This window comes from Malurus melanocephalus, unplaced genomic scaffold, assembly GCF_030028575.1.
Source record: "Malurus melanocephalus ecotype Western Australia unplaced genomic scaffold, MMel_1.1 scaffold_77, whole genome shotgun sequence".
Lineage (NCBI taxonomy): Eukaryota > Metazoa > Chordata > Aves > Passeriformes > Maluridae > Malurus > Malurus melanocephalus.
In genome coordinates, this window is record NW_026623309.1 from 1,865,316 (window position 1) to 1,880,842 (window position 15,527).

The window sequence follows — 15,527 nt, forward strand, 5'->3', positions numbered from 1 at the left end:
TGACTCAAAGCTGCCTATATAATAGTCTAGTACAGCAATGCTCTCATCTGTCATACCAATACTTTTATTTTATTAAATAATCATTCCCCTTTTAACTGCAGTATAAAATGCAAAAATATATTCTTAATATTTTTATTACCATAATGTTAATTCTTGCTCTGAAGGATAATGTCAGTGACTGACTGTATTTCTCCCAAATACATTTTACATTGATGAATATGTTTATTAAGATATGTCAAATGATTTCTCTGAATTAAAAGCTGAATTGAAGTAAATTATAGGATGCAAGGCAGTAATCTAATCTCATTGTTCTTATTGTACAATAAATGAAGAAAGAGCAAAAACTTCCCTGTTCAGTTCTAATGGAAATCCTTATATGGAGCAGAGCTTATGAAGAMCTACCCAATGCAACTCAAACCTAAAATTGCACGTAGGATCCATAGCAATCTCTTYGAGTTTCCAATGAAATCTAACAAGTATTTGAGAATAGAGACCCACTGAACATATGGAATGAWGTTAAGTTCACAGTTTGATTTGATCACAAACCCAATTCCTCACTCCTGTTCATGCAAAATTTGATGTTTGCTACTGCTTTTGCTTCCCATTTTTTTCATTTGCCAGATTAAGCAAACAGGATGATTGCAAAGGCATTGCTAGAGTTCTGACATAGTACACTTGGTGAAGGCTGGTGTAAGTTATAAATAAAAAGCTATTGTGTATGATATGTATTAGTGTTTTCAAAATCATCCTGTTTTAAAAAAAAATAATTGATGAAATCTACCAACAGTTGATGACAAATGAGATATTTCATTTGTTTTACTTTTTGTCTTTCCTAAACAAACCCAGAAGCTCTCATTTTCAGGTTGTAATTAACTTCTTTGAAAATATTCATTGGTGTTTCAGGAAGTTTCAGAGCATCTTCTCATAAATCAGCATCATGCATCTGAATTAAAATCTGAATGTAAATTAGAAACGTTTTATATTAATGATAGGGAGGCTAAACACACATTCAGAACTGATTAAACATTACTGTCTTACAGTGACTGAATTGCAGGAGGAATGGATTTTCAGACTCTGCATTTACATGGGAAATTTGGTTTCCAGTATGGAAGCTCTGGATATCTGGAGTGCATTCCTATAGCCATAGTTATATTAACAAAAATTCTACCACTAATTTGCCAGTGCTTTGAAGTTCTACTTGTAGAAAGATTTCAGTGTAAGTCAGTATGCAGAAATTAATTTAAAGGTTTAAAAAGGGCTCAAGATAGCTGTGACAAAGCAGMTTGCAGCTTCTAACCTCAAACAGAACTTATATTTAAATATACAAATTTTTTTTTTCATGGCTGATGATARTAGTGTGGGCTTTTACTTGGATGATTAGTCTGTGAAATGTGTAATTTAAAGGCAGACTTTGTCCTCTTAGCTGTATATTACAACCAGAATGCCAAAAGAATCTTTCTCCCAGGGTTAAATGAAAGCTAAACTTGTGTTTTGCTCAGGAATTTGATCTAAATTATCACGTTTTTTAAAACAGTGTTRAGGTGCTTCCTGTATAGATCACAGAAACTCCAGTAAAATGAGTTTTTGCACACTGGTAGTGAAGACTGAGGCTTTAAATCTAAGCAAGTCCCAAATAATGCTGACTGCAGTCCYCTCTGCCACAGCACTGTAGATTCTTGTGAGCTCAGGACATCCTCCAGTTAAGCTGGCCAGTTTATTCCCCCTCATTCTTCACTGTCTTGGAGCACTCCAAGAGCAGCACTTCTTCACTCCTTCTGTCAATCCACTCAAACTATCTTTTTCTTGGCTGAAAACTTATTAGTGTTGTCCGTCTTTCTACTCATAAAGCATGGCCCTGTCTACACAGCTCAGCTTCTCAGTCTCCTGTCCTTCTAAGTGAGCAGATGAACAACCAGTTAAAGTTTATGAAAAAAMCAGTGCAATTCCTGTGGGCTAGACCCATGCACAAAGCCAGGCCTAAAAAAGCATTTCACTGTAATCAAACAACCCAGACACCAATGAAGCCAAACTGGTTTTTGCTCAGTGCTTTGGATTTTGCAGCCCTCTGTCCAGACAAGAGGTTTGGTGGAGTTTCAAGGTCCCTGTCACCAGAAGCATAATGTTACAATAATGCTGCACATCCTAAACTATGTCATCTATATCATACAGCTAAATGTCCAACAGTCACTGTGGAAGCAAATGAGCTCTCATGTGTGATATGCCTCATGAACTTTATGTTTTGAACAACACTATTTCTCTTTACTCAAGTTTCTTAACAWAACTATATGCTTATTTCCCATCACCGATTGTAGGAATCGCATTTAGGCAAACCAAGACAATGAATTATCTGATTTAAACATGTTATGTATGTTAAACATAAAAATAATTCTTYTGCCAAAGACAACTACAAGGAAAAGCTTGTTCACTAGGTGTGAAAGGCAGCAGAATATTCTTGCTAATTCTAACTATTTTCACAGTGTCAAACTGTGACAACCTGTGACAAACAGTGACATTTCCTCTCACTGGAAAACAGACTGAGCTTCTATGTGCAGAAATGGGGAGAAGAACAGGGATATGCAATTGAATATGCAATTAGAATTTTTATTCTAATGTACAAGGACTTMAAAAAATACCCTCCTAATTAAATGCCTACTGTCTCAACACGGAAATAACAGAAAAACAAAAGTTAACTTATCACAAGACATTAGTTACAGAAATGGCATAGCTTTGTTTTCAGCATTAGCATTTGTTGTGAGTCAGTATCCAGGACAACTGACAATCAAATGCAGCAGCAAACACAACGCTGAATATATTTTAAAAAAGGTCATTTTAATCACGTGCTGCAAATCCTTAGTTAGTATTAAAACTGGCCATTTGAAACAGTGCAACACTTCACTCTTTGAACGGTGATTAAAATCCACTTTTTAAAGRTAAATTCAAAACAAAGAAATAATTCATACATGTCAAACTAACTAAAAGCTAGCATTTTTCATCTTRAAACCTCCTTAATCTATAATTGGCTTCCTCTTAAAGTCACCTTTATCTTGGGAGTCTGCATAAATTGTTTAAATTTACTAGTGCAAAGCTGTTTATTGGGAAAGAGTAACAGAGCTTTTACTGATCATTAGGAAAAGTGACTATGAATTGCACTAACTGAAGTATTTTTCACTCTGCTATCATAGATCATGAATCAGAAATAATAGCAGTAATCACGTTTCAGAAATGAGGATGTAGCTACGAAGCCTCCTAACTCCCACTCCATCACTGTTATAATCCCAACAAGTTCAGTAAGTCCCTCACTTCTAACACAGTAAGTAGGAAAAAAAAAAAAAACCCCAGCAAAAACCAAGAACAGAAAAGAACACCTTGAATGCTATTGCTTTCTTAAGATTCCTGAAAGTAAGTCATCTCTGTGTTCATACACAAAATTCTGCAGAAAGGTTTGTTTTAGGTTTAATGTTTTTAGCATAACTTTTTTACTTTATTTACCGTCTCATGTTAGAAGACTTGAGTGCTATAGTTTTTGATGGATATCTGCTGCTTGTTTACAAAGCACCACTACATTCTAATGTGTGTGAATGAAGGGGAACAACAGAAAAGCAATCCTAAGGAAAGCACAGTACTGGAAAAAATTATGACAACAACCGCTAAGGACAAAATAGTTCTTACCAACAGTTATCTAGGTTGGCTGGATTCACATGGGCAAAGAAAAAAATTGTTTTTCAGGAACCTCTAATCTGTCTGTTCTTTTCTGAATATCAAAAAGAAGGGAAAAGAAACTGAGTAAATTGCAAGAGGCTCCAAAAGGCTTTTGGCCTTCCCCTGGCCTGCAAGTTTTGGCAAATAGCTGCAGGCACCAGAGAAAATCCTTCTTGTCCTCTGGTAACGAACAGTCCTGAAACAGAAGCACACTCATTTGCAGTGTCAGAGAGCATTTGAAGTTTGTCATTTTGACAAAAGAGCTTCCCTTCACAAAACACTTTCAKAACGTGTTGGCAACATCAGCAAAAACGTTTTCAAGAGGACAGAAAGAGCAAATGAACATTCAAATCAGAACATTTTTAATAATGTTTGGCCTTCAACAGTTTGTCTTCAGCATTCTGAAACACACAGTATGGAAGGGGCACATAATGCCTAAGAAATTATATGCTGTCTTCATATCTATGGATAAATGTGAAAAGTGTATCGGTCTCAAATATTTAATTCCCATTATGAGATGGCAAGTAGATAGAAAGTAGTAACTTAGAAAACTTTAAAAATGCATATTAAAGTTTATGATGCAATAATTTTACACAATTTCATTTTCTCTGTATGAGTAAAGATCTGGAATAGAATTTCTATGAAAGCTGTGATTCACTCTGGTTTATTTGCTTATTTAAAAGCACCCCYAAAAAACCTATCACTTTTCTAGCACTAGTAGTAGCTAATGTTTCACTGCTAAAATTTCTGTGCAATATCCACTCTTGCAGTGTTTCAGAACTTCACTATAAAATCCTGATTTGCTAAGATACTGACCTTGAAAAATTTGTCTTAATAATATGTCTTTACATCAAGGTTATTTTTCCTATGCCATAAATGCCTGCTTTCAACAGATTTCAATTTCTTGTGATGTTCTGGCTAATTCTAGTAGGTCATTTAGTCATGTTTTACATGAATTTATGAGAATAAAATGGCAACAAATATAGAACAGCAGTCCACTTGCTATGAAGTGAATATATGCAATACATTCATTATAGAATGCCTTGAGTAATTTCACCACTTGAAGCTTTACACTGAACAATCTAAAATTATTGACTTAATGSATAAGTTGATTAAAGAGTGAAATAATTACCAACAGAGCTGCTGGCTTCTGAGGTTTCCTTTTGTTGCAGCAATGCTTGAGATGCATGTGAATCATTGTTGGGACTGCTCCTACACATGACCCAGAGACTTTAGATGGCTCCAAAGCAGCAGCAGTGCTTCTGTGTTGGAAATTACAGTGGTGCACAAGCTGCTTCACTTATAATTCTTCCATCTGTTCCAGAGGGCCATATTCTGACACAGAGGTGGAATGGATGTCTGGGGTCAACACAAACCAACATCCTATTGAAAGTATTCCTTTTTCTTCTTTGATGCAATAACTACGCGGCCCTTGCATTTATATGCAAGAGTTCCTAGAAGCAAGGCTTAAATCTGAATTCAAAGGCAGGAAACAATGCGCTTAAAGGCTTGTAGTTTTATGTCATGTATTGTATTGTCATATTTTACGTTTTAAGCAAAATATCTCTGTAATCATTACAAAAATAAATTGATCATTACAAATCAAATCAATACAGTAAGAACCACTTTATTTTCAGGCTCCTTCATGAACTGGGATTCTGAATAAACACTTCACATGTGAGAGAAAACAAAGATTGGACCCAAAGTTCATTACTATTTGGTACCATTCTTGCAAACATGGTCATGGGAAGGATCAGACATCAGCAAGGATCTTATAAACAGAGCAAAGAGATACAGTGCACACCCCATCCTCCTTAGCCCTGCAGACACACCTCAGCTCCCTGCAGGCATTAGAGCACCCCTGACTGAGGAAGCAGCCTAAGTTCCGCTCCAGAAGTGGTGTGTTTTCACACAGGGTGTGCCCTTCCCCCTCTGCACTGCACATCTGCACATCTGCACAGCCCCAGGTGGAAGCAGTTTGCTGGAGAGCAGGGCWGACAGATGAGCTGTTCCATTTCCCTCTATGGGGTACCTTTATTCGAGCTTTAATTCTCTCCCGTTACTCTGTAAGGATGCGCCTAAGGAATGGCCATCAGCCTCTCCCACAAAACAGGCACCAGGGGTGCAGGCAGTGTGTGAATAAGCTCTTCTCCCATTGTCTTTACCCCCTTCCACAGAAAGAAAGCACCAATAACTGCACAAAGCAGTCCAAATAAAATTCCAAATATCAGCAAATTTTCTTTCTATAGTTAAGGAAAAGACTACTGCACATACTTTAAATGTTTCAAAATCTAAACACCAATGCAGTAAAAGCTTATCTGTACTAAAATCCATATCTACATTGWTCCACAGCACAGAATAAAGCCATCCACTGCCTAGCAATCTAAACTTTCCTGACTGGTATTTTTTTATTTCATATATTGAACTTGATTTTGTAAATATATCCATCATTTAAGCGTGTGTATATGAGTTACATAAATATACATCCAAATTCAATTTGCAGTGKCATTGTTCATCACAAGAGGAATATGTATCTGAGCATGAGAAAGATCTGTACTATGCTCTCACACAGACTGAGAAATAAGTCATCTAGGACTTCAGAACCACTTGATATGTCACCATATCTCCTCTGAAGCTCCAAGGTGCACTTTTTTTTTTGCTTTCAAGAACATAAACATGTAATAGCAATACAGAACAAAAATATTATGTAAAACTTAAAATAATAATCTTCTTCTCACCTTTCGCCTGAGAAAATGAAATATAACTTGATGCTATCCAGGGAATATTTAATTATTTCACTAGTGGATATGATCTAACAGCATAATGAGATCATTTTATTACTGGGTGTTACAGCCCTATGAAACGTTTTTTTTGGCTGCAACCACAACAAAACACAGAGTAAGGCAAAGATTGATGAGCTGAGCAAAAACACCAGGTAGAAAGAGACAAAGATACAAAAYCAATATTAGYCAATCAAGAAAAYGAATTAAAACCAAATATARTAACTAATTTTCCTATTCAAAATTYATTTCTCTCACTGTTGCACTAAGGTGMACTAGAGAATTCTAAATACTTCAGATTCTGATAAGGACTATTTCTCATTTGCAAGAACCCATGTGCTGTTGATCCTCATTTGACATTCAGCARTATTTGTTTCATAATGCTCATTTCAGTGCCAGCATTCCAGATATTGATAAAGTTAAAATGCAACTTACGTAAGTTATTTGGAGGAGGTCTCGTCTCCATGTTTTCATAATGCTGCACATGTACTACAATGTTTAGATCTCTTTCCATGTGATCTGTCGTACAAGGACCTTGAGGTCGCATAACATCAGCAAGAGCCCTGAAAAACCAAACAGAACCAGAATGAATCTGCAAAATCTGTAAGACATTAACAATATGTTCCAAGATCTATTTCAGTTTGAGATGCAGTTGATCACAATGTCTGCTGCAGACACCAACTCCCTTCACAATAAACGCAGGGAAGTAAATTCATTGTGAGACTTCACACCTAAGGCTCTTTTTAGGTTGTCTTAGACAGTGTGCTAGAAGTAAAACACAGAAACACATTTAGTTCTTTAGGTGTCTCAGCTTTGGAGGAACATAATTTAAGCTTCTTGAGACTTGTAGAGTTCTGCCACTGCTCAGTAAAATTACTGCAGTCATGGTTAAGCTGAGCTCCTCAGCACCTAGCCCATGTCTACCACAAACTAGTTATCTTCAGGCCTAGATTACCTGCAGGGCCTGGCAAAGGAAATTCTCACACATGCATCTGCACCTAACACACACAACACACTGGTCTTCACAATTTTCATTCAAAAGTGTCACTGAAGTTGCAAAGTCATGTAACTTTCATGTAGAAATCATTAAAGTAAGCAGGGATTTAAGGATTTCTCATCCAGAAGGGGAGATAAAAAAAGTCGTTTTCTACCTTCTGTGAGTGTCCCAGTCTTTAACATGGAGCAAAGCCTGCACAGGAACACTCCCTGCTCCTTTGAAGCCACTTYGGAAACAGGATGAAAGCTTTCTGCTAGCAAAGAGGGAGTAAGCAAAAGGTTCCAAGTTAGGCCAGGCCCAGCCTGATGCTGGTAGTGGGGCTTGCTCTGCAGAGCTCCAGGCAGTCTGACAGAYTCATCCTGCTCTGGTGGATATTTTAGGGGTGAGTGTCCTGCTGAGTGAAGTCCCTCCTTAGGCACACGGATAAACACACACACACCTGGATCAGCTCTGTGGATCTGGAGTTACTGACAAAGTTTTAAGCTCTGAAACTCCCAGCATGGCAACATCTAACTCTGTGAGTCTGTGCAATTTTGCCAGAGTTCCATAGGAGCAGGATTAGCCCTAAGCTGTGTGCCCCAGTACCTGCTGAACTACTGTGCACCAGGAAATAATTGACCCACCTGCAGATGCTGTTGCCTTAGGCAAAGGAARGCTGTAGTATGTGTTACCTGTGTCTTCAGGGTTCAACGCAAATCTTTTCTATTCAGGTCAATGCATCATGGACCATTATTTACCTCCTTTTAGGTTTATTATTTTTAATTTTTAGACCTCTTGAGCAATTTTTTAAAGGGTGTGGTCACATTTTCTGGGCACTATGCCCAGTTCAGTTTAATTTTCTGCGAAATTACATACCGTGTCCCAGATACTGCATCATTAAATATTAGCTTATAAACTAATAAATAAATRAAAATAAGCACATTCATTGGTGAAAGCCATGGCAAGTGCCATCTAGCTTCTCCACTGTACATCTGTGACATGATGGTTTCTCAATCAAGCAGCACTGTGCTTTTAAATACTAAATAGTAGCTAGCTTAATTTAAGTTACAGAGGGAAATTTTGAGCTGGATCTTGTTTTCAGATTGCTGTAACATTGCTTTGGTACACAGCTAAACAATACTGATTTTTTTTGTGTTTATGGCTAACACTGTGTTATTAAAATATTAGTTACAGTTGTGATCAACCTGTTAGAGAATACTCTGTTGATCCTGTAAAAGGTCAGAAGACAGTAACCAAATGATTAATGGTGTCAGAGTAATGCTCCCATTTAAAATAGTGCTTATACAGCAGAAGTAGCAGAGCTGGCCTACATAGCAGAATAATAAAAATTCAATAGAATAGATCTCACAAAGACATGTAGAAATGATGCAAAAAGAAAGCATTAAATTTCAAAATAATTTAAAATAAATGGAGACTAAACCCATTAATATCTAGTCAATTTATGCAAATATGTCTCTATACAGAGGAAATTATTGACATCAATATTCATTCTAATTCCAGAGGCAGCTGGACACATTTTTGGGGAAGGAAGAAAAGTAAATAAAAGTTGCTGACTCCAGTGTGGGAGTTRAAACAGTGAGATCTAAGTATTTCCCAACTTTGTGAGAGTGGGTTTTCAGAAATCCTTTTCTCATTGCTCTTAATCTGATGGTAAATATTGTTTGCTGTAGACTTTAAATAAAACCCTGTATGAYAGCAGATTAACTACTGCCTGTGTATGCAAGGGCTAAGTTTTCTACCATTTTAGGGTGGCTTTTTTCAAATGGTTTTTAAGGAATTAGCTGTCCAACTCTTCTTCTGTACTAAGAAAAGAAGAACTACTCACCATCAAGTTCTGTTTTTAATAACACAGCAATGTTTATACTGTGTTAGCCAAAGTTGTACAATCTTCTCAGGGCAGAATAGCTCATATAACTGAGAGCATGTCCTTATTATCCCCTGATGTCAGGGAGAGTTAACAATGTGTAGCAGCTTCGGGATCAGTGAAGTACAAAGGAAATGCTGTACCTGCATTTTGTTCTTTTAGGGATTTGGCCATATAATGAAACGAATGAAGGAAGGTTTGTTCCCCAGTACATGACAAAATCCTTGAACAGATGTTTGCTTTGAAAAAYTCCACACAGGCCAGGAGACTTTTATAATACCTTTGTGCATTTATCTCACCGAAATATAGTCATATAGAGTTTGTTCATTATCTGAAGAAATTGTTATAGTCAGTCCCATTGAAAAGTTATATTTACACAGAGGGTCTTTATCTACACCTCTGGTATACTGAATGATTTTTTTAAGGAAATGCAAAGTGCAAGGTAGCTTTCTAATCAGGGAGCAAGATCACTAGGACCTGTGCAGTGATACTGATTGTAGCATTAYAGAAATGGAGAAGTGTTACCAACAAGGAAGTTCATGGCCCAGAACTATCCAAGTATTCCAAAACTTCAGCGTCTCTCTTGCCATAAGATTTTGCTTTTTGGATACATAGTACTGGCCTGGGGTGTTATAAAGCATATGGAGCCAGGCATTTCCCTTATGAATATATGCTGAACTACAGGCTATTTCATGAAAGGTCACTTGTCGTATTTTGCCTCCAAAACTGGGTCATAACCCATAAGGGAGATAATTTCACACGTAGGATTCAGGATTTTGGCAAGTCRGGCTATTTTTGGCCCCAATTATATGCCTTTTGATGATCAACAAAAGATTTTGCTTGTGAGCTCAGCACTGGGCACTTTCTTCCTCGTGAAGGAAGAAAGTAGAGTTCAGATGATTTGCCACATTTGGAAGGTTGCTAACTGTTGGAAGCACTGCTTCAGAAATCAGGAGTTATAGCAAAAGAGCACTATTGTAAATGTTGTCCTTTCAGTTCTTGGTTTGTTTGCACATTCTCCATGAGGATTAAGGAAGAAGACAAAAGTGCAGTTKTATTTACAGAAAAATCTCCTCCACGCAACAGAAGTAAAGCTTTTTCATTTTCTATTCATTTTTGAGAGAGAATTCTCCACTTGCACTGATGGAGCCTGGAAGGCCCATTGGTGTAGACTCAAGCAGCAAGAACGTGCTGCCCTCATATGCCTGACAAAGCTCCAGGTCTGCTTCAGCAGGCAGCTTAGATCTGTGTCCTCTCATGCTCAACAGTGCCACGTTCCCTCCCCTTTRCCAGAGCTCTCTCATCCACCATCTGATTTCCTTATTCTCCTCAAAAACAGGAAGGTAAAGGAAGAGCTTATCTAGATACTACTGTTGCTGCTTAATCTTGGACACTAGCTGAAGGGAATACTTATCTCCTTTTAACGTCAAGTAACAAACTTCAAAATGAGGAGAAACAAAACATAGGATGTCTAAAAGGAAATATACCATGCAGAATGAATACTGTACTCCCCTCTCCATGTTCATCTTCCAGATTTACAGTTCCGTGCTAACAGAAAGGGTGTTGGACTGAAAAGCACTGATCTGACAAGAAAGAAAATGTCAACAGTGCCACACCTGGCCTGTTTCCTCAAAACGAAAGTAAGTAACAAACTCTCTACATTAGGACAAGTCTTGACTTTTTTTTCTAAAGAGACTTGTCCAATAGTGATTTTTTTTTTTCCTATGGATTGTTTTCACTAAACAAATGCATTTCCACAAAGGTTTTTTCATTGACAAATATTTCAGGAAAATTCAGTGATGTTAATGGTGTGTTCTTGGTTTGTTTTGGAATAGCAGTAAACAAAATTCAATGAAAGGCAGTTGTATAGAAGCTATGCTCAGTTAATAAAGRAACTTTTCTTTCTTAACATTGTACTACTCTTACACCCACCAGTGTCTTCAACAGCAGATCTACTGACTGCAAGATGAAATAAGGCAGGGAATTAAAAAGTGTGGAAGTTTTGCATCTTATTTAGAAGTCAATGTTCCTGTTTCCACGTCACATCTCTGTTCTTATTTTTAAATATTTTTAATAAATCAAAAATGGAAATATATAATTTGCACCAGTTGTATTCAGTTGTTAATTTTTCCTACAAAATCAGCACCCATTAAAAAAAAATCAGTTTCCATTATGCATTGTCTTTTTTGATAAGGAGTATCATCTCTTTCATAGATGATTTTTTTCATAGAAATGAAGGGGATTCAAATGTTTTATGTAGCCATTGGCTAGGCAAGGGAAAGGAGACAATCTTAGCAAAGGAAATAGATGACAAATCATTCTGTGTGTTTCTTGCTGCCAGCCAAAATGGAGTAACACTTAGTACTTTTGCTTTGGCCTACCTAACACTCTCAATGCATTAAACTTCTGCTTATTAATCAAGTTCAGTACAGAAAAAAAAAAACAGGAGTTGTTCTGTTTTGTTTTGTTTTTTCTGATATTGTAGTGATGAATATTATAAAAGGTGATTATGAACATAGCCTACATGTTATATTAATTGTTGATACTATTGACTGTTTGAACAGGTAAATTATCTCTTAAGCATTGCAGCCTTTTTTCAGAGCATTAACAATGTAAAATAAGGTAGAATGGAATATTTTAGTTAAACACTCACTTGAGGACTCAGAGGTTACTTCAATTCTTCACTCAATTAATATATTTTTAGATTGTCAAAGGGATTTACAAATCTAATTCCTTTTAAAACTAATGGTAAACCCATCCCACAACTGGAATAAGAGTGTGAGAACGTTATTTTTTTAAAAAAAAAAAAAAAAAGCTACAGAGCTGCTTTTTCAGAACATGACTAGCTATTATGTGTTCTGAGTGGGTGACTGTTTTTCCATGTGATCATGACTTTCCAGGTTTCTACCTAATCCTCCCTTGAACAGTTTCATGTACAAGATCACAGACAGTGTTAAGTAATCAAGGTAAGAGACAACCTTTGCTAAGACCCACTTCAGAAACCTAATCTTTATGCATACATGACTGAAGGACATCAGAATGATTTTCCAATCCTCCATAATTCTATTTCCATAAACTCAGATAGAATATTCTCTCAGAATACTTCACACCTGTACTTTAGATAGAAAATACTTCTACTCATAGAAACAGGATCTATTTAAGCCATAATTTGCAGGGAGGTTACAACTTCACTGTTCTGGGCTTTGTGACTGTTACGAGCCCTTCTTTTTTGCCTGCACAAAGACAGTAGAGAGAGAGAGACTGAAGTAAGTGAGAGCTTTTTCCAAACAAGCTCTGAAGATTAAAAATAAGATTTAAAAAATAAATTGGAATCCATGTATTATTTTTCTCAATTTCTATGCAAAATCTCTAAAGGATTATCATACCTTGCTCAACAAAAACCATTTTTGCAGAAGYATCACTGACACACGCTGTTAAGTTGACTAAAATTTCTGCAATATGCTTTTTTCCTCAGTAGTAAAAGCGTATCCATATCAGCCAGWTTATAAATAGCAAAAAATAGCTCATGGACTGGTGATGCATTTGCAGGAGTATTTCTGTGACTTTCTCTGTTCATTTCAGGATAAGCAGTTAATCAAAAAGTCATGCAGAAACTTCAGTAAAAAATGAGGCTCCAGGTGTTGAGTTGATTTCTTGGACTATCTTTTAAAGGATGACTCTTCATCTAAGCTTTGAGGATTGTGAGCTACAATATTAGCAGTCAGGGCAAGAGAAAGCTTTCTGCCACACTGTATGTCCAGTAGAAGGTATCCTTTCATTGCATTTCACCACTAAAGTTGCCCAGTATGCTGGGATCTATTTAGACTCTTTAATGGATCTGTTTGCCTTTTTTAATTCCTTTCTCCCATCTGCTTTACTTTCATGTGCCTGGGATTAGCATAAAGAATCAGACAGGCTGCAAACTTGACAAATGTGTTATGCCTTGATTTTGAACTGCTGTGACAATGTGGGTTTGGAATATGTTGTTAAAGCCATTGGGCTCTGTCCTGAGTTGCCCACCTGCCTATCCACCACTAGGCAGGCAGGATCTGGAGTAGATGGTACACAGCATGCCTAACTCTAGGTGGGGGAGGTTCTCTTTGATATAACTCAGCCATTACAGTGTGGATACTGAGTTAGAACATACACATGCATGGATGAGACAAGACTTTCATATTTCATTTTTTACCTCTCAACAGTAACTGAAAAAGAAATTCTACAATAGCTTTTCCTTTTTGTGTCTTCCTCTTCCCTTCCACCCTGACTCATTTTCACAGCTTAGAAATTTTACAAATAGCTCACACACTTGCAAGGGCTGGGGGAGTAGGGAAGGTCCTGCCAAAACCATTTTGCAGCTGGAGAGGGAGGGTGAAATGGCATTTGTTTACATCCCTCTGTTGAAAAGTAAAAACATTTTCCAATCTTTGAAATAGTTGGAAGAAGGAACACATCAAGCTTTCTATAATTCAGTGTTGCTGGTTTCAGAAATTTTTTTTGTTGTTTTTCTATTTATGCCTAGAATATCCAGGAACACTTGCTGGATCTTGTTAGGGAGAGGGTCGGGCACTGCAGATAAAAATGGACTACTGTCTGTGCAGACTCCACAATTATTCCTACTCTTCCTCAACATGCATGTTCTGTGATAACCTGGACTGGGGGCACCAGAGGAGCTCTGCTCAGCAAAGTTGGTCTCTCTCTGTTGCCTTGCAGGGGAATGCAGCCTGCCTGGCAGGAGCTGTTTGTTTGGCAGGAACACATGGGCTCCTCTCTCCTCTCTAGGGGCTGGGCAGGAGGTAGGGGGAAGGGGACCCTGCTGACTGGCACTCAGCCTTACCTGGACATGTGCTCCCGCTGGGGTCTGTGTGCCTTCTCCAGCCCTAGTTTGGTGAAGATCCCCACCAGCACCATGACTGCTACAACACCACAGATGATGTAGACAATAAGGTTGGTTTTATCCCTGGTAGGGTCATGCAGAGGGTCGTCTATGCGGGAAGGAGGCTTCCCAGTGTTCATCCACAACGGCGTCTCATAGTTTGTGCAGGTGCTTTGATCCAGCCTTGTCTTCTTGAACTTGCAGCAAAACCTGAAGCCACAAGTGCCACAGCAGAAGATGAACTCCCCCGAGCTGCAGTTAAAGGGGGGGTCCCACTGCCCCATCACGTCAAAGTAGCCCCTGCAGAAGTCTGGGGTAGGAGGTGGCTCGGAGGGGTCTATCTGTTCCCCGAGGCTGGATTGGTTTCCTCCCGAGAGTACCACAAAGCTCCCCAGCTGCTGACCAGCTTTCTCCTGAGCCCGACAAACCAGCGTGAGAAGGTCCGCCACCAAGTAGCCGAAGAGCAGCCGAATAAAGCCTTCCATTCTGCCTCCCAGCCCCGGCTCAGCGATGCTGCTGCCGCCGCCGCTCGAGCTGCTGGATGCTGCGCTGCGCCAGGAGCTGAACATAAAGGGGCTCCGTCAGGGGCCGGGCGTCCGCTCAGCCCGCGCTCGCCTCCAGCACCACGGACAGCCCCGAACGGGCCGGGCAGGGTCCGCAGCCCCGCGCAGGGTCCGCAGCCCGTCCCCGCTCCGCTCCGGAGCAGCGAGCGCGCGGCACTTGTGGAGCGGAGTGCGCGTGAGAGCGAGCGCGGGAGGAGGAGGAGGAGGAGGAAGAGGAGGAGGAGGAGGACCGAGGGGTGGAGGTGGCGGCGGCGTGCGGGGCACCGCGCCGGGCTGGAGAGAGGGGCGTGGAGGGGCCGCCAGCGGGAGGGCTGAGGCGAAGGCGCTGCAGGGGCGGGGAGGAGGAGAGAGGGCGAACGAGGAGCCTCCCCGCAGCCTGGTGCCAGCGCGGGGCGCCGAGAGCACCCACCTTCCGCTCCCCCGCGGRGCCCGGCGCGGTCTCTTGCACAACTCCCTCAGACACCCGCGGCKCCCGCCGAGCCCCGCCCGGGGCCGGGCTGCCAGGGCAGGGCGCGGGAGGCTGGACGGACCCGCCGCGGCATCCAGCCGGCGGGGAAGGGAGATGCGCCGCGGCGGGCGGGCGAGCGCGGTGGCAGCGCGGAAAACCTAGCCCGTCCTCTGAGGCACCCGCTGGAAGCTGCGCGCCAGAGACGGGGCTGCCCGCTCGCCTGTCCCCCCCGGCAGCCCCGCTGAGGGGCCGGCGACTTCTCCCTCCCTCCTCCCTTCCTCCCTTCCTCCCTCCCTCTCTCTC

The 15,527-nt window shown here is 40.0% G+C and overlaps 1 protein-coding gene across 1 annotated transcript in view; it reads right to left on the bottom strand.

Moving 5' to 3' along the window:
- The window catches only part of SHISA9 (shisa family member 9), a 166,077-nt gene extending 151,295 nt beyond the window's left edge, over positions 1-14,782 (bottom strand). Inside the window, exons 1-2 of the mRNA XM_057367305.1 lie at positions 14,175-14,782; positions 6,915-7,042 (exon numbers count right to left, since the gene is read on the bottom strand). Of these exons, the coding sequence (XP_057223288.1) occupies positions 6,915-7,042; positions 14,175-14,782 (736 nt within the window). The remainder of the gene's footprint in view (positions 1-6,914; positions 7,043-14,174) is intronic.
- Positions 14,783-15,527: the final 745 nt, after the last annotated feature.